The 18,000-nt window shown below is 40.0% G+C and overlaps 5 protein-coding genes across 6 annotated transcripts; 2 read left to right on the top strand and 3 right to left on the bottom strand.

The window, feature by feature from the left end:
• Positions 1 to 1,779: 1,779 nt before the first annotated feature.
• Positions 1,780 to 3,062, top strand: LOC106310706 (putative F-box/kelch-repeat protein At1g20790). The gene has a single exon (XM_013747930.1). It carries the CDS (start codon positions 1,808 to 1,810, stop codon positions 2,951 to 2,953), a length of 1,146 nt encoding a protein of 381 aa, XP_013603384.1. The 5' UTR covers positions 1,780 to 1,807; the 3' UTR covers positions 2,954 to 3,062.
• A 1,093-nt stretch (positions 3,063 to 4,155) lies between these two features.
• LOC106311437 (U-box domain-containing protein 44-like) lies at positions 4,156 to 8,548 on the bottom strand. The gene is made up of 4 exons (XM_013748626.1): positions 8,251 to 8,548; positions 7,306 to 7,848; positions 6,401 to 6,710; positions 4,156 to 5,890 (listed from the first exon to the last, which is right to left on the bottom strand). The coding sequence occupies exons 2-4, from the start codon at positions 7,828 to 7,830 to the stop codon at positions 4,326 to 4,328; spliced, it is 2,400 nt and encodes a 799-aa protein (XP_013604080.1). The 5' UTR covers positions 7,831 to 7,848; positions 8,251 to 8,548; the 3' UTR covers positions 4,156 to 4,325.
• A 263-nt stretch (positions 8,549 to 8,811) lies between these two features.
• On the top strand, positions 8,812 to 10,103 carry LOC106311439 (coiled-coil domain-containing protein 115-like). 2 transcript variants are annotated; one of them, XM_013748628.1, is made up of 6 exons: positions 8,812 to 9,045; positions 9,121 to 9,238; positions 9,333 to 9,482; positions 9,578 to 9,618; positions 9,699 to 9,786; positions 9,893 to 10,103. In XM_013748628.1, exons 1-6 carry the CDS (start codon positions 8,887 to 8,889, stop codon positions 9,967 to 9,969), a joined length of 633 nt encoding a protein of 210 aa, XP_013604082.1. In that variant the 5' UTR covers positions 8,812 to 8,886; the 3' UTR covers positions 9,970 to 10,103. The 2 variants fall into 2 exon arrangements, with proteins under 2 accessions (XP_013604082.1, XP_013604081.1); XM_013748627.1 differs by having other exon boundaries at positions 9,575 to 9,618.
• A 96-nt stretch (positions 10,104 to 10,199) lies between these two features.
• LOC106311436 (epidermal growth factor receptor substrate 15-like) lies at positions 10,200 to 15,144 on the bottom strand. The gene is made up of 12 exons (XM_013748625.1): positions 14,641 to 15,144; positions 13,124 to 14,234; positions 12,835 to 13,053; positions 12,542 to 12,759; positions 12,340 to 12,414; positions 12,120 to 12,191; positions 11,941 to 12,039; positions 11,796 to 11,867; positions 11,592 to 11,706; positions 11,429 to 11,497; positions 11,002 to 11,348; positions 10,200 to 10,914 (listed from the first exon to the last, which is right to left on the bottom strand). The coding sequence occupies exons 1-12, from the start codon at positions 14,779 to 14,781 to the stop codon at positions 10,354 to 10,356; spliced, it is 3,099 nt and encodes a 1,032-aa protein (XP_013604079.1). The 5' UTR covers positions 14,782 to 15,144; the 3' UTR covers positions 10,200 to 10,353.
• Positions 15,145 to 15,247: 103 nt separating this feature from the next.
• LOC106311440 (high mobility group B protein 2) lies at positions 15,248 to 17,018 on the bottom strand. The gene is made up of 8 exons (XM_013748629.1): positions 16,840 to 17,018; positions 16,499 to 16,547; positions 16,295 to 16,399; positions 16,127 to 16,184; positions 15,987 to 16,031; positions 15,816 to 15,896; positions 15,607 to 15,696; positions 15,248 to 15,497 (listed from the first exon to the last, which is right to left on the bottom strand). The coding sequence occupies exons 2-8, from the start codon at positions 16,537 to 16,539 to the stop codon at positions 15,480 to 15,482; spliced, it is 438 nt and encodes a 145-aa protein (XP_013604083.1). The 5' UTR covers positions 16,540 to 16,547; positions 16,840 to 17,018; the 3' UTR covers positions 15,248 to 15,479.
• Between the last annotated feature and the right edge of the window lie 982 nt (positions 17,019 to 18,000).

The following is an 18,000-nucleotide window of genomic DNA, read 5'->3' as shown; positions in this document are numbered from 1 at the left end:
GGTCGATAGTTTGATTGATCATTTGTCATCCTTAGTTCGAAACTTGATCACCCAAGGTCTAATCCCTATGCCCATGAGTTCTCTTTTCCCTTAGTCAAGAAAGTATCATTCTGTTATTGCTTTTTAGTTTTAGTCATAGCTTAAAACTCATCTAAATCATTGGTTGCACTTAGATTAAGTGAGTACTTGCATTCTCGGTGCTTTGATATCCTTCAGAACTGGTTCGACAATCATTTATACTACAACATTTGGCTTAGAAGCCTTGAAAACTCCTAACATCACCGTTGCATACAAGCAAACAATGATATAGCCGACCGTGGACATAACTTATGTTTGTGCCCTTTATAGCCGACGGTGGACGTAACTTATGTTTGTTCACATAACGGTGTGCTATCCTGTAATAGCGTTTTCTTCAAGCTATATATGTGACGTTTTCTTGTAATGTGGGTCCTGGTGAAGTAAACGAAAAATACTGATTTATTGGAATGTTCTGGCTTAAGGAGGCAAGTGTTAAATGTTGGAGGAGACTAAGGGCTATTTGGTTTGTCGGTCGGACATGAAAGCTAACAAGTGCAGAGTCATGGGATCATTTTGAAGAGGTAACAAGACTTTTTTTGTATTCCTCTGTTATAAGACTAGATGATAAAGAGGATAACCTAAACAAAGTTGTATGAGTCCATGAGGAAGTCAAGGGGTGACCCTAGGCCCAAGGTCGCAAAAAAATTTATATGAAAATTTAAGAACATCAAAATTTTAGTGATTTATAGGCATAAAGTAGATTTTATATTTTTGATGGGAGCGGAAGGGCCGGGCATTTGAGGATGACATGGTTCTAATTTTGTTAATGAATTTAACATGTGTTTTATATTATATTCTGGCTTTTTACGAACATTAAGACTTTTTTTTTAATCAAACGGCTCACGGAATTATGGTGTTGAACATAGTTTGGATTTAAAAATTATTAAACAGTGTCAAAAGTCAAAATCTCATTGTTATCTAGGAAGCAACAAAACAAAAGAGCAAAAGAAAACTATCCATGGCCGAAAAAGAAAAAAAACATTTTGTAACTTTTAGCAAACTTTGTTGATTGTTCAGAAAAAGCAGAATTTGATGAAAAGTGTCATTTTTCATTTAGCAATATTTAATTTAATTCAAAATGTAATTAATTTAGCACCAATAACAATGCGAATACGCGGAAACTTAAAGAAGATGCAACTAATTATATTGTCGAATAGTGTTGAAATGACGGTCACTTACAATAGTGAACTATTATTGCATTTTTACCAAAACATATACATTTTTGGTAATCCAAAGTATAAATCTTATGTTGACCATAAATTAGATTTTATTCTAGTTAACATTAAATATCATTTGACGATGTTAATTGTAACGGTAGTCAAAACAACAGCGTATAAAAATACAAAATCTTCAAATATCATTATAAAATTTTCAATTCTTATTTCATTCCACTCTATTTACAATTGGAAAAAAGAGAAAAGAAACTAGGGAAGAATTACGAATTTTAAATTGAAATTCAAAACTTATTCTGATTTTTTTTTCAGACGACGTTTTAACAACCGTCTGTTTATAATAAACGGCGGTTAAATCAATTAATACTGACTAGATAGTCAACGATATGAGTTAATATGGTTTTGGGATTATCAAGAAATCTACTAATTTAGGATTATTTAATGATTTTATTTCTAAAATAGTTTTTTTTTAAGATTATATATACATACACTTAATACATAGCTGAAGCAAAACGAAGAAAAAATCATCTAAAAAACTAAGCATAAAATCTATTTCTATGGCCATGGATAGCTTACCTCTGATTCTCCAAGAGGAGATTCTCTTAAGGTTAGATCCCAAATCTTTTGTGATGATGCGATGCACGAATAAATCTATGGAACATATAACCAAAGATCCGAGTTTCAAATCTCTATACTGGTCTCGAAAGGGATCCAGTTTGCTTCACATCGGGGTACATGGCTCCAAGTTAGCATGTTTCCACCCTGTTGGTGATGTTAGGCCATTCTGTAGCGAAGGTCCCTCAGAGTGCATATGCTTCATCCTTGGGTACTGTTCCGGCCTTATCCTAATCTACATTGATGGATGTTTTTGCGTAGCGAATCCCCTCACGGAGAAGTACCAATTCCTTGATTACCGTTATATGCAATCAAAGAAGAGCATTGGGTTTGCGGTTGATCAAATCGATAAAGCCACACAGAGGTTCAAAATTGTCTGCATAACCGAGCTCGCTGGTCCAAATCGAGGTGAGACCATGTATGGATTTCATGTTAGTGCAGGGAATTCATGGAAAATATCAAAAACCATGATTACTTGTCACTCAAGCGATCTCAGGAGGGATATGAAACCAGTTTACTTCCAAGGAGGTCTCTACTGGTTGAGAAGCGACGGAAGCATTATAACTTTCAATCCCGAAACAGAGAAAGCACGTCTGAATCCGACCAAATTCGATCAGCAAGTGGGAGCGAAACTCTTGCTCGGTGCTGGCGATAACAGTCTGACATTGATCTCAGCAACGGAGGAAATGGTTTACCTTTATGCCCTCGAGAATATCTTCACTGATCCTAAATGGATCCTCACGAGACGGATCAAGAACGAGCCGGTGCACCAAAGAATGCTATCGTGCTGGTACGTGGAGGGTTTTGATGGTAGGCATGTATTGGTGAGGGCGAAGGATAAAATAGAAGATGTAATTTATGGCTATGACTTGAGAGCGAACACATGGGAAGTCGTGGGTGTGGTTCCAGGGTGGTCCGATGCAGGTCTTGATCTTTATCAGTTCAAGCCGTCGTGGTCTTCTGTAATCGGACTACAGGATCAGAATAATGGTGGGTCCATGCTCAGTTTCTTCACTAAGTTTAGATCCCAACGTCGAGTCTCTGTAGAGTGCATTATGGAGCTGATTCATGTTCATTTCAGAATCTAAATCCGTTGATTTAGATAAGTGAAGAGGGAGGGCGCTGTTTGTTTTCTGTTTTATGTTTCTATTTCTGCAATTTGCTTCCAGTACTTTTGAATTCTGCTAAACTATGTAACCTCATAACTAGTTGCATTGAATAAAGTTTGCATTTGTTTTATATTCAGATCTTCAATTTCACTCTCTTCAAACGTGAGGAAATTCTTTGGTCACCCATAGACGCCTTAAGCGGCAAGAAAACCCGGATTTCTATGGGTCTCTTGGTGATTAGTCATTGGGCCTAGAAAGCATTTGGATACACCAAGGTACCAAAAAAAAACGTGAAGATATAACTTTTTTTCATTAAAAAAAAAATATTCTAAACAAAAATTGATATAATAGGAATTTGATTGATCTCATTTATTCAATTGTTTGATTCATAGTTTTAATCCTAAAATTTTGAAGATTATAAATATCTGGTAGTGAAGATGTATTAAGCTGAACGTTAATAAAACATTGTTAAGAATCAATATATGAGGCCACAAACACAATAATCAATTATACCAAACCATAAGAAGAACAAAATAACTAACAGGCCATGATTTGTGACCTTTCTATATTAATTTGGCTCGCTACTTGGTTTAGCATAAGCTTGGGCACATTTATCTCGAACTGAAAACCAAACCAAAAAGTTCGGTTCGAGTTTGGATTTTACCAAAATCTAATGGATACCGAATTTCTATATAATATAATTTATATACTTATAAATATAAACTATATTTAGTTTTACAATAATAAAATAATTTCAAAAATAATATTTATAATCTGAAATAGCAAAAAATAACAAAATACCAAGAGTACTTTTTATCCGAAAATCCAAATTATCCAAATTTTTATTCGAAACCCATCTCCCCCCTTCCCCAAAAAAATCTGATATCCAGAGACCCAAATTTCCAAATTTTAGCATGAATTAACCAAAAAAACTGAATCGGAACGGAATGCGATTCAAACTTATATCGGATATAAGCCGGTTTCTAAATTTTTTATCCGAACCAAAGCAGGAACCAAAAAAACCAAACCAAAACTAAACCAAATTTTCTAAATACTCCAAACGGATCCTAAACTTCTAAAACCGAATGCATTCTTGCTGTGGCCACTATAATATAAAGAGCATTAGTAACCCTTACCTTACGTTAATCTCAAACCTAGTAAGTAGTTTTCATACTAAAATCTGAGACCGATCAAATGATTCCAATTACCAGGGTACGATATAAACAAACAAATCAATAGCTTACAGCAAACGCAAACAAGAATCAAAATTTACAACATATACCCTCAAAAGTATTCTTTTAAATCACTAAAACCTTACTGGACATATTAAAAAAAGACATCTCCCACCAACCTATGCCATGGTTGGGAATATACCCGAGAAGTTCGGGATCTTGTCTATATGTTTCAACGCGTTCTCAGCGATCTGCCGCGTCCTGAAATCGCCGTTTTGAAAAGCGTCCACAAGCGAAGCGCTCACGTTCGGCTGCTCCGCGACCTCTCTCGCTATGTCTTCGATCCTCAATATCCTCTCCACCAACCAAACCGCTCTCCTCGTTAGCTTCTCCGTTCTGTTCTCCGTCAGAACATTCAGCACATGCCTTATCCCGTCGGCTTCATCGAGTATCTTCACCCCTTTCTCCACATCTAAACCGTCTTCTAACAAGCTGGAAAGAGCCGCGAGCGAGGCCTCGACCACTTTATCATTCTCGTGGTCTAGTAACGCCACTAGCTTCTCCACAGCTCCTCCTTCCACGAGGCAGAACGTTTCTCTTAGAGAACATACTCCGTGGTGGATCTTGCATAGACCTGTTATAACGGGAGGTTTGCTCATACATGAAAAGATGGAGCCGCAGCTCGGAGGAGGCAGGTCAGGCATATGTGATAAGTTAATAGACTCTAGAGAAAGATTCTCTAAAGCCATTGCGGAAACCATCTGGATAGTGTCTTGACCGTTGGACTGAATCAGATGGATGAAGAGAGAAGCAACGTTGTACTCACGGCAAAAGGTAATAGCTCGAGTCTGGAGAGTCTCGTTGCTGAAAGCGAAAGTGATCCTGGAGAGTATACGCACAAGCCCTTCTAGAAAGTTTCTCTCAAACCTCATCCCTTTGATCTCCCCTTGGCGGATTCCGACAACTTTTGAGATGATTTTCTCAAACGCACCGACGGTTAGCATCTCGCGAGTCAGAGCCAAGTCTCTCTCCGGAAGCTCAGCTAATAGCCCCGCTGCTGCAGCCTGCTCTTCGGAGATCGGTATCTTCTCCGAAATGATGGCAACGAGGCTATCAAGCTGTCCAGCAGTGCCGCGTAACGCGTCGGCTAGCTCCTCGCTCATGAACGGTGAAAGGTTATGGAGAAGCTTCACGGAAGCCAAACGCAGATCCTCGTTCTCTTTGACCTCAACGAACTGGACCAAACTGATGATCGCTCCTGAGGTTTTAATCGCCGAGACGACGTGTACGACTGTTTTCTGACAGGTAGTGAGTCCGACGAGAACCTCCAAGAGCTTGCACTGGATGGATGGACCAGTGTTGCTGATTAAGTATAAAAGATTCTCAACTCTGTTGTCTGAAACGAGAGTGGCTTTGTCAAAGTCGTATCCGATGTTGACTATGTTGGCGAGGATAGTGGCTGAGACTTCTTTCAACCGGATGGGGAGGTTGTTTGGTCCTACGTAGAATAGATCTTTGATGAGTGGTGGGAGTATCCCTATGCCGATCAAAAGTTTGGCGCTCCCTTCGTAAGATGAGATGTTGTTGAGAGCTCTCAGGGCAGCTTCTCGTTGAGGCATGTCGCCACTTCTCATGAGATCGATTAGAGAAGAACCAACTGTCTGAGCCACATAAACCTTTGTGTCATTGTTTAAGGAAAGCTCCCCGAGAAAGGTGGTCATGGAGAGTTTCGTTTCAGGTGAACCTGCACCAAAGCAGAGGTGATGTTGTTAGATCAAAACCAAGCAAAGGGAAGCAGTTCTATCAACTAATAGATAAACATAGTAGAGACTAGGCTGGGATTTTGATCTAAACCAAACCCGCCGAACAGAACCGAATTTTTCGGTTAGTTTGGTTAGGGGTTCGGTAGTTTCTTTTAAAAGTTTGGTTTTTGGTTCGGTTCGGGCAATCGGCTACTTCGGTTTTCTTTAGGAAAAAACTAAAAAAAATTATAACCAAACCATACCAAATACTCAAACCCAACTAACCGAACTAACCAAATTTTAAAACTAAACTAACAAAACATATCCAAAACTTTAACAAAATTAAACCAAAATATAACCTAAATAAAAAAATTTAGTACGATTTTCAAAAACCGAACTAACCGAGCCGAACTTTATTTCAGGTTAATTCAATAAGATTTATGATAGAACCGAACTAACCAAATTACACAAACTACCCAAACCCGCAGGCCCAATAGAGACCGATTAATCACCTTCGAGGATTTTTCCTAGAAGAGGCTGGAGTCTACCATAAGAAGCCATCTGCCTAACAACTTCCTCAGACCTCTCCATGTTCTCCAACGTTCTCTCAGCTTTGTCAACAATAGAGACGTTCACCGAGTTGCTGCTTGTCAAACCAACCAATAAGATAAGCGCTCCATTAACCGAACCAATCTTCTCACACAAAGCTTCAGACTTTGAGAGCTCAAACAGCAACGAAACCGCTGCCTCTTTCCCCTTTGATGGCTCGTGTGACAAGAACTTAACCAGTGTACGCACAGTGTCTCCTTCAGCTAGTATCGCCTGCAAGATGCTGAAACTTTTTAATAAGTTTTACCATTACAGTTAGGTACCAAAACCAAAATAATCCAAACCAAATTTCATAAATAACCACAACAGAAAAACCGAATGGGTACCCGAATTTTTAAAATATAGAATATATATTTAAAATATCAATATATTTAGTTTCGAACTAACCAAATATCTTAAAAATGTTTATAAACCGAAAATGTTTTCTTACACAAAATATTTAAGATTATATGAGTTACCCGACATTTTTATACGAACAACACGAATTCTGATATTTGACTTTTAAAAACCTAATTATCTGACATTTTTACACATATTATCTAAAATTACCTCGGAAACCAAAACCAAACAGGAACCAAATTGGACCCTAGTTTTTCCCAATATTAGCCGGTTCCAACTTTATTACCCAAACCCCAAAAAACTAAAATAAACTAACCAAAACTGAACTGAATTCTATAAATAAACGAAAGGTTTCTAAATCTCTAGAACCGAAAACCAAAACATCTGAACCGAAATCGAACCGAAACCAAAAGCCGAGACCTAATTACAATGCAATAGCAGAAGATTGAGATACAAGTCAGAACATAACCTTGCTCTCCTCATCTCCTTCAACGACAACTTGAAGTGTCTGCAAAGCCTTATACCTCACTTTATGGCTGTTACTTTTCAACACGTCGATGATCATACGCACAAGCTGAGAGTTACGCACGCCTTGCCTGTTCGAACGTATGCTCCTGCAAATCTGCCTCACGTTCATCAAAGCCTGCAAAACATCACTCTCGTCGTTCCCTAGAAACAGCGCCTGACGAGCGACGTCGAGCTTTGCGGCGTCGTTCCTCCATCTCCACTCTTCTATAGTGTTGCGCAGAGCTATGCTGGGGCTCACGTCGGCGCTACTCAGCTCCTGAGAAGTTATAGGACAAGAGGGAGGCTTATTACTGTCCTGACATTTCTTGAACCATTTCTCGATGGCCTCACGCTCGAACGTTCGTCCGTTCTCTAACGTGACGGGGTCGTGCATGACTTCTTTTGTCAAGGGGCAGATGAATGCTTCGTAGATGTGGTCTACGCCTCGCTCGAAATGAGAGCTGTCGTCTGACTCGCTTCCATCCATCTTATTATTAAACACTCACTGCAAACGCATAATGAATTAATGATTCTTAAAACCTTTGCTCAATCCCATATATATAAAGCGTCTAGTTACCGCCTAATGAAACATGGTCTCAAGCAGAGAGGATCATAAAAGGCAGCTAGAATCAAGACACTGAATTATTAAATGAAAGAGTTTGGTAAGAAGCAGACAACACAAAAGGGGACAATATATACCAGATTCAGCTAAGTTCATTCATACAGTTTTTTTTTTTCAAAACCATAACATTAAGTACGAAAAACATGAATCGAATCTTTCTAAAACCATTCCCATAAACGCTAAGATTACTAAATTTAGTAACTATTCATGGAGACCGACAAAAAAAAAAGAGAGCAAACATTTCAGGAGAATCATTACAAAACACCACAAGAGAATGAAACATACCAAACTAATTCAAATCGCAGTAGCGTATCAGAGATTCAGAGAAGAGACAAAGCAAGAAAATAAATGACAGCTTCTTTAATAATCTCTTTGAGCAAAAGACGCGAGAGAGAGTGTGACTTCTACGTCGTCCATGGATCCAACTGCAAGTAGAGTCGAGCTTGGATTCAACGGGAAGTCCTTTGTCTATCCTCGTGCGAGAGCGAGAGAGACAGGCAAAGATAAGGGAATGAACAGACAAGGGGGGCAAGAGATGGGTTTGAAGGAAAATGAAATAAAAAATGGAGACTTTGATATTAAATAAAAGTTGGAAAAAATATGAAAGCACGAGACGCTGACTTAAATCGAAAAGTCATGAGAGAGAGATAGAGAGACGTGGAGCCATCAAACGCCAACTTGACGAACGGTCGGCCGTGTACACACTTACCTGACCCAGACGCGTAACCAAGTTAATGGGCTTTAACAGATGAATTAATGGGCTTTAACAGATGAATTAATGGGCTTTAGTGATGGGCTTCGTATAAGCAAAAGATTAATGAAAATAGCCTCGAGGGTCGTTCTCTCTCCTCTCTCTCTCTCTCTCTGAGCGCTCTGGATCGATTGGATCATCCATTCGTGTTTGTTGGAAGCTAAATCGAGATGGCGGGAGCTGAAGAGATTGAGATTTGCGAAGAAGGAGAGGAATCCATTGAAGCAGAAGCTAAAACTGAGCGAGGAGATGAGAAGGTGTTGCAGTTCTTGGATTCGTTGGATGGGTATCTAACGCTTATGGATTCTCTCAATTCAAAGCTTCGAGAGGTAAATGGTAGTGTCTTTTTCATTTCTGATCTTTAAAAACTCGATCATGTTGAAAAATGAGTGTTCTGTTTGAAGGGATGGTTTGATCTAGCTAGTGCTCGACACTCTATGGGAACTTTACGTATCAACACCACTCTCTTGGACCTCAAGGATCATTCCGCTTCTTCCACATTGCAAGTCACAGACCAAGAGGGTAAGTTTGGTTTCATAAACTCACTAAAGTATTAGCATTTTTTGTAGGGGAGCCAAATACTTATTATATTCACAAGCTTGCGGGACTCTTGTAGTTGATGAATCTTTGGGATCGGTACCTCGTTTTGCTTTGTCCAAGTGGGCTTCTAAGGGCGGTAGTGGGAAAGGCAAAGACTTCTCTACTGTTGCAGATTCGGAGATGGGCTCTCCTCGTAGCCCACAGCTACGGCATCGAGGCGTTTCTGGTAAAATTAAATAAAGACTTTATCTGTTTGTTATTCTTTCCATGCCCTTTGTGTGTCTGTGTCTTTATCTCTTTGCTTATTTGATTCGGTAGAAGAGAAACCATCAGCCAAGGGTGAGACCGTGTTAGCAGCTGAGGTGAGCAATCATTTAATCTTTAGAAAGGTACAACATGTGTTTTACCGTTTTACTAATTTGGATGTGTGTTTAATCTTCAGATTAAGAAAGAACGAGCCAAGTCTCTGTCGGTATTCGGAGGTCTAGTCTCGCCTAAGCTGCGTGGTGCTCAACTTTCATTTGAGACAGGTAACACTCCTCATCACCACCAACTATACTATACTCTCACATATAAAAAAAGTTCCAGGTTACAGCTGGTGAAATAACTATCATTTCTCTTCTGCCTTGCGGACAGCTCTTGAAACTCTTGTTGAAATAGCCAACACACGAGCAGCCATGCTAACTGCCTTTGAGCGGATCACAAAGAAGTAAAAGACAGAATGTGCCAATGCGTTACCTCAATTTTCAGTTTGTAACTACCACATTCTGTGTATCTTTTTTTTATCAGAATTGCTTACCGACATTGAGATAAAGAAATATCAAATAATATACAACATTTTGGAGCAGAGACAAGGAATATGGAGTAAGAGAATCCCAACAAATAGTTTTTTTTTATATAAACCAAAATGAATTCATAAGAACAGAACAGAAGGGATCCCATGCAGAGACAACCGTCTTCTAACGCTTTTGTCTCAACCAAAACATTTGTGGGGAAAACACTTTACAATAATTTTATAAAACAACCATAAGTTCATCAATCAAGAATATATGGGAAAAAATACTTTAAAAAAAAAAAGAATTTATAATCAACTGTGGCTAGAAGGAATTTTTCTTGGGGCTTTTATCATCAAAGTAGACTTTGAAGGGACCTGTGGAACCAAACGGGTCTGCATCATCAAACGAGTATCCATGGCTCCCACTGAAATCCTTTGTACTATTCATTGAGTCGAATCTTGAAAGTGAAGGACCACCAAAGTCTCTGCTACTGTTGATGGAATCAAACCTCGAAAGTTGCTCAGCACCTCCAGCAAAGTCTCTGGAACTGTTGATTGAGTCGAACCTGGAGAAGGCAGCTCCACCAAAGTCTTTGGAGCTGTTGATGGAATCAGACCGTGACAGCCTCTCGGGCTGGGAGGAGGTAAAACCGGCGCCACCAGCTTCACTATGGTTGAAGGAGTCGAATCTGGAGAAGCTATCAAAGTTATTGTTATCTCTGGTTGATGCGTCGCTGAACCGAGGAGGAGAGTTCCCGAATCTCGAGAGTGGAGTGCTGGGAACTGAGTCATCAAATCCAAATGTGCTCTTTCTTTGACCGGCAAAGCTTCTTGAAGTTGGAGAATCTGCTCTTCCTGAGTTTTCACCAAAATAATCTCCATCCTGAAAATTTCAATATTATAACGGTAAGCTTGGAAGACTGTGAAAAGCAATTCTAAATCTGAAAGGCACTATGGATTGTGTACTAACCTGGCTTTTTGATGCATCAAATCCCCAGACTGAATCCACATCATCGTTAGTATCAAACGCACTCGCCCAATTCGAGTCATCAAAGAACTCGGAACTCTTTTCATGAGCATAATCTGGAGAAGGGACCTCAGTAGCAGTCCTGGAGACCGGACTGTCTCCAGGACTTCTGCCTGATTCACCTTCACTCTCATGGTGGCGGTCTGAAGTTTCTGAAAAAGGTCCATAGTTCTCATCTAAATGAGTCGGCGAATCAGGTGGTCCACTACCATCATCCACCGTCCCGTTTTCCTTTTCACCGGACGATTTTTGCTCTTTTGATTTGTCAAAAGTAATCTCATTGCCAAATTCTAACGGTATGAGGATTATCAGTCAACGTCTGTGTTATAGGCTTAGCTATAGATTTATAAATGTGTAAGTAACATTGTACCTTCATCTTCAAACTTATCCCATTCTTCATCCCAAAGAGCTGCCCCTTCTTGAATCCCAGGTTGCCAACCTGTAAGTCACAAACATTAACAGTTTCCAGATGATTTGTAATGCATCTACAGGGAAAGCAAGAAGTCATAAGGCGACATAATCATATGTAGTACCAGCGGGAAGGTCTACAAGGGCCTTCGACTTAACCTCCAACCCATGTTTCTTGCAACGTTCAGTTAAAGCCTTCATCAGCTCCTCTAGATCTGATTGTATTCTATCAGCCCGGACCTAAATATGGTCCAGTGAAGCATCAAATCAGGAATGTACAACAGATACTCAAATAGTTTAGGCATCACATAAACATAGAGTGCATGTACCTGAAGTAGACCATCAGCACTACCACCTTGCTCCATGTTCACAATTGCTTGACTCAGTTCCATCTTCCGCCCCTGGATTGGGTTAGCAAAACTGGTACATTAGTTGTTGGCACTTTATGTCCCAGCCAAAAGGAATTAGCCATACCTCAATCTCGCGGAACCTGGCCTCTTCAATAGTTAATTTTGATCCTAATTCTGCAACCTGCTTATACTTCTCTTCGTATTTCTTTGCCAACGTCTCAGCCTAAAGCAGAAATTGTTCTGTTATAAGACAAAGATAGCCTCGGAGAAATGAGTAAACTGAACTTTTAATGTGAAAAGCACCTCATGCTTGTCAGCGGAAGCCCTTTCACAGATCTCATTTAATCTATTGTCACACCTGGTTTTGTACAGGACCTGACAGAGAGGAAACATACAAGAAAAAAAAAATGGCATCATAAGGATTGAATATCACAGTTACCTAACTCTATAAAGTGGCATCATAACCACCGTTACTTATAAGTTATAACCAAATAACAAGAGTAATTTATAACGGAGTACTCACAATATCCTGCATTTTCGTCCGGTAGTATTCAAGTTTCTCCCTGGAATCCATATAGGCATTCTTTTTTTCATCAACCTACAGTGATTTGAAAAAATTGTTTCACAAGCATCCCATAAAATGCGATGGAATTGTAACTTGCCTAAGCTTGAGAGTAAGTGTTTTCTACTTTTCTTTATAATAAAGTGGAAATGTGAAATATTACCTTTTCTCCATCAGTTGCTGTTTCTGGAGGATTCGAGCTCGCAGAATATCCGTTACCTAGGTGACTGGCAAAAGGATCATCCAAAGCAGGCGCTTGATTCCTTTCCTGATTAGAAGCTATACCACTACCAGGGTGAGGGGCTGGTGCGGGGACTGGTGGTCTCATGCCAGTCGGTGGAGTGGTTGGCCGCGCACCCATCACTGGTTGCTTGACAAAACCTTGAAATAGAGAAATTCGTGAAAGTATCAGGGAAAGGTAGATGATCATTAAAATGCGTGAATTATGAGCAATACCTTGACCATATCCCCATCCAGCATTTGCATAACTACGAATAGGTGCACCTGAAATAGATAAGAGTGTTTCATCATACATGATGCTGCTAGGAAGTTCTGGTGGGAGAGGGCGGCCTTCCTTATACCGCTCCATCAAATACAACGAAATGCAGAACTCCCTCAGAGAAAGCATAGTATCATTATCCTGATCAGACAGTTCCCACACATGCTTCAATACCTCTGGACCCGAGCAAAAGGCAAAATGTTAGCATAAAAAACTTATAGCATAATCATTTACAGATATCCTTACCCCTGGGTAGCCTCCAGCTTAAAAACAGATTCCTCGCCTGCTCACCAGTGATTCTCCCATCCCTGTCACTATCAACTTCAATAAACACCTTTGTGTATTTCTGCACATCGGATGGTTTCATTTTTGGCCAAGGAGGCTGATTATTTCCAGCAGGAGTTGGATGGCCGGATCCAACTGCACTTCCATGTGGCAAACCGGAGGATGGACCCTGTGAGCTTGCTGCTGGCCTTGGCAGCTGAGGTCCTGCTGGCAGCAAAGTACTCTGTAGGTAGTCGAGGGTATTAGGCTTCGGTGGAGGTTGGGTTCCAGCAGAAGCAGGAACAATGGCTGAACTGATTGAAGAACTACTCGGAGTGGGTTGTGGTTTTTGCTGGAAGGAAGAAAATATGTCACCTCCGTTTCCAGATACAACCAGCGCTTTTGGATCTATTTGTGACTCCGGTTTAACGCCAGGAGAAGGTGCTGCTAAGCTGCCCCCTACAAAGCCTGACGAGTATCCGCTGGTGTTTCCAGCATACAAATTATTAAGATTAAATGCTGAAGCACCAGGACCAGATGCAGTAGTGGGAACAGCCTGAGGAGGACGAGTGGAACTACCAACAGGACCTGGTTGAAATTGACCTGGTAAGGCACTTGGTCTATATTCTGAACCAGCAGGACCCGGTGCACTAGTGGGAATGGTCTGAGGAGGACGAGTAGCACTACCAACAGGAACTGGTTGAAATTGAGCTGGTAAGGCATTTGGCCTAAGTGAAGTCAGCACAGATGCTCCTTGATGAGGTCTCACTTGCTGGCTCTGTTGAGGTGGAAAATAATTCTGGTTGACATTCGCATTTGGAGCACCTGGTCCTCTAACGCCAACATTCTGATGACCTGGTGAGGAAACCGGACGAGCTGTGGTAGCAGGAGGATTAGGTTGGGGTGCAGGAATAGCTAAAAGGTTAATTTTGGGCGCTGGTATTTTGGCTGCGGCAGGAGTATTGAGTGCTGCGTTAACAATCTCAGGTGTCAGGTCTCTCTTGCTCTGTGCCACTGTTACAAGCCTCAGAGAGTTATAAAAGTCTTGCCGACCAAGGAAACCACTGCCTGATCGATCAGAAAGCGACCATATCTACAAACGCAGAACACAACTGATCAATAAACAACTTAATATAGCAAACGTCACTTAATAGAACCCCTAGAAGGAAAATTCTATGCATGAAAGTTTCCAGATTCAAATACACAGTTACTGTTAAAATGCCCTAGGAACTCTCCGAGCAAAAACAAAACCGTTGCCCTTCTGCTACCAGTGAGCCAGGGACTATTCTAAAACCAAATGGCAATAGAATATTAGCCAAGATCTTTGTAACTTCTTACTCAGTTCATAGGCTATATAGAATCTCAGAATAGAGCATCCCATACAAAATTTATGTCATTTCAAAAAACCCAAATCAGATCTTTTCTCTGGGATTACTCAAAAATCTCGCCAGAACAATCAGAAAGCTGCAGAGATCCAAGAAGAGTTTTTTTTTCTAAACCTGGAAGAGAACTGGCTTGGGCAAGCCAGATCCTTGAAAAAAGCCAACAGCTTCGACTCCACTGATCCGACCATCTCCGTCCAAATCAGCTCTATTGAAGTACGCCTCGAATTGATCCATGTTCGGATTCAGCCCTGCCATTTTTGAGGGATCACCCTATATATTTAAGATTCGAGCTTCCAAATCAAATAATTCTATCTCCACCAGAATTCTCCTTGCCCGACTCGAACAGATGCAACAAAAAGAAGGCATAAATGGGAGTGGGTTGCAATCTTGTCTCTGTATCCAAATTTATCCTACGTTTCCTACAATATCTACTTTCGTCCACATATTGAAGAGCCTATCTAAATGTATTTCGATGAGACTGTCTACCGGTAAGTAGGCTTTTCCCATTGGCTCAACAAGTATAGAAGACGAAGAATAAAATATCTAGCACTAATTCACAAATGGAGAAAGACTCATCACCAACGCTTTTAGGAACCAGTCATGTTTGTCCACTGTGCCATTTTGAGTTGCCATGTGAAAACATGAACGTTGAGTTTTTATGAAAGTTCTAAATTAAACATTTAGTTAGAGTTGCAGAAGCAGGAGAGATAAGAAAGAGCAGTAAGATGATAATAGCATATTTTAGAATGATAAAAAAAGCTAAATCGTTACATAGAGGTGCATATCTCTCATTCAAACATTCTACACACACTTTTTCCATTACCGGTAGAATCATAATCAGAGAGATAGTGGCAGCTTTACTAAGTTGAAAACATCAGTAAAAAGAAAGAAAATAAAAAACATCCGAGATCCTTGATGTAGCGTCCTATATTGTGCTACCAGCTTCAACTTCTTTAGTCATCGTCTTCCTCCTACATATCAAACCAGAGGTTTTTAGATGGTAGTGATACAAACAAATAAAGCAGCTAAATAGAGTTGTGATTCATAAATGATTGTGTAAATTTAACTTTAAGGACTAACCTCATCACTACCATCATCAGCATCATCCTCATCATTCACCTCGGACACGGACTTGTCAGATTCCTCCTCGTCCTCCTTTGGACCTTCCTCCTGAAAAACAACAACACATGAACGTTGGTCAACCAGTACCACTCACTCTTAAACAACCACGAACATGCTCTGCTGATTAAATGATTAGTTTACTTATGTACACTGGAAACAAGACCTACCAGCTTCTTGTTGTAGGCTTTCATGGTCTTCTCATACTCAACCTTGCGCTTATCAGCCTTAGCTACGAAGGGAGCCTTCTCCTACAATATTGTCCAACTCAAAAGGTTAATAAACACTCATACAAGCATGTAAATGCACAAGCTACAATCAACTGAGATTAGAGAACGCACAGAGTCGGACAAGGACTTCCACTTTTCTCCACCAGCTTTACCAACCTGTTTAACATTAAAGTCAATCGTCAGTATACATCATGAAAAGCCTATGTTACAGTAAAACACATGGAATCCAAAGCAAAGAAGATAACACTCACAGCGGCAACAGATTTGTTGCTGGGGTGTTCCTTCTTGTAAGTCTGGCGAAAGTCCTCCCTTCAGATCATAAAGCCAAAAAATAAGTCAAATCGATACAGTCAACGCAAGTAGTAACAAAGGATCACATCAAGAACAAACTTATGAACATATTATATTCAAATGATTACATGAAAACGAAGAAGGCACTGGCTGGCCTCTTAGGTTTGTTAGGATCCTTAGCCGCCGCTTTGCTGCGACCTGCTGCTTTAGCAGGCTTCTTAGCCACAGAGAGCCTAATCAACAAACGTAATCCAAATCAGAAAACGATGAGATCTATTGACTAACTAGGCAATTAAATAAATAATCAAAAAGTGGATCTGGCTGAAACGTACTTGGAGCTCCTGGTTTCAGTCTTTGATTTACCTCCTTTCATACTCGAATCTGCAAACGGTATATCAAAGAGATCAGCGAAGAAACCACATGGATAAACGATATCATACGAGATCGATACACAACATCGAGAAGATTTAGAAACTAGTCAGCTAATGATTATAATCGCAAACAGATTAGGTTAAAAATAGCAGGAAAACAAAATCTATAAAACAGAGAGAATATTCGGCTCAGAACATACACAAAAAGCGATTATCACCAAATACACAACCGAAACGAATTCGAGAGAGAAACTGAGAAGAATCAAAACTAAAAAAAACGAAGAAGATCGGAGGATTCTCACCTTGAAGAAGAGGATCGCAGGGTTTCTAGAGAGAGAGAGAGGAGAGCAAAAGGATCGTACGTGTGTTGTGAGGAGATTCAAGTGAGAGGCCGAGAGATTAAGAGAGGGGGATAGTGGGGAGAGTTGTAAAAATATCTTTGGTCAATAAAGGGCAAAAAAATTGAATTTCGCACGAGACGTAAAAAGCCAAGGGGTTTAGGCGGGATTTCAAATATATATCGCCACGTCATCGATCCGTGGGGTTTCTCATCATTGGCTCTCGAGTCTCCAAGGTTTAATTTTTGGTCTCGCTCATGTGTTTTCTCATGTGCTTCTTCGTATTCAGCGGCAAGTGATATGACTCTGTGCTGCCCTTCCCTTAATCGTGATAATTAATCATAGCAGTAATTGCGTTTCTATTTATTTATTCGCATTAATATCTCTCCCTCGATTATTCGGTTCGGTTCACTGCGTCGGTCATCCGGTTTATGAAATAAAAAAATTCCACTCGATTCAGATCGGTTTGCGTTTTGATTGCTAGGGTTTCTGATTTAGGGGTGAAAGTGGGTGTGTATATATGAGCTCCTCCTTCATCATCTCTGCAAAGCTATGGCGGACATTGATTTATTAATTAATCATTCATGAATAGTCTTTGCGTTTTTACATATCATCTTTGCCGATTCGAATGAATTTGGGGTTTGATGTTGTTTAATTAAGTTATAGTTTCCAATTAGAAAAAAAAGTGTTTTGATTGAATTGCTTAGAGTTAGGATTAGAACTGTATGATGGTGCAGAGAGGGAGGGAGCATATGATGGGATACACTTGATCTCTGAATTTTAACAGGTAAGTTCTTGTTGATAACTATTCATCTGCTGATGCTCTCTCACTCTGCACCCGAATGATTTTTTATGATGTGTGTGACCTTGCTGTGACTAAGTGATGATGATATATATATAAGTAATTGATGTTTAGTTTTAAGCTGAGTTCCTATAGAATATATACTGAGCATGATGATAGTTAGAATTGTTATAAAATGCGGCTAACATGTTTGATGAAATGCCTGAGAGAAACTTAACCCACTATTGTTTTAAATGACATGTCTGTGGAATGACAAAATTTTGAAGCCTTTTGTGAAATTTCTTTTGACTGGTTCGAGGAATCATGGAGAGAGCGGGAGCAAG

This window comes from Brassica oleracea, chromosome C8 (genome assembly GCF_000695525.1).
Source record: "Brassica oleracea var. oleracea cultivar TO1000 chromosome C8, BOL, whole genome shotgun sequence".
Taxonomy (NCBI): domain Eukaryota; kingdom Viridiplantae; phylum Streptophyta; class Magnoliopsida; order Brassicales; family Brassicaceae; genus Brassica; species Brassica oleracea.
The sequence above is the reverse complement of the archived record's forward strand: the minus strand, read 5'-3'. Positions and strand labels throughout refer to the sequence as shown.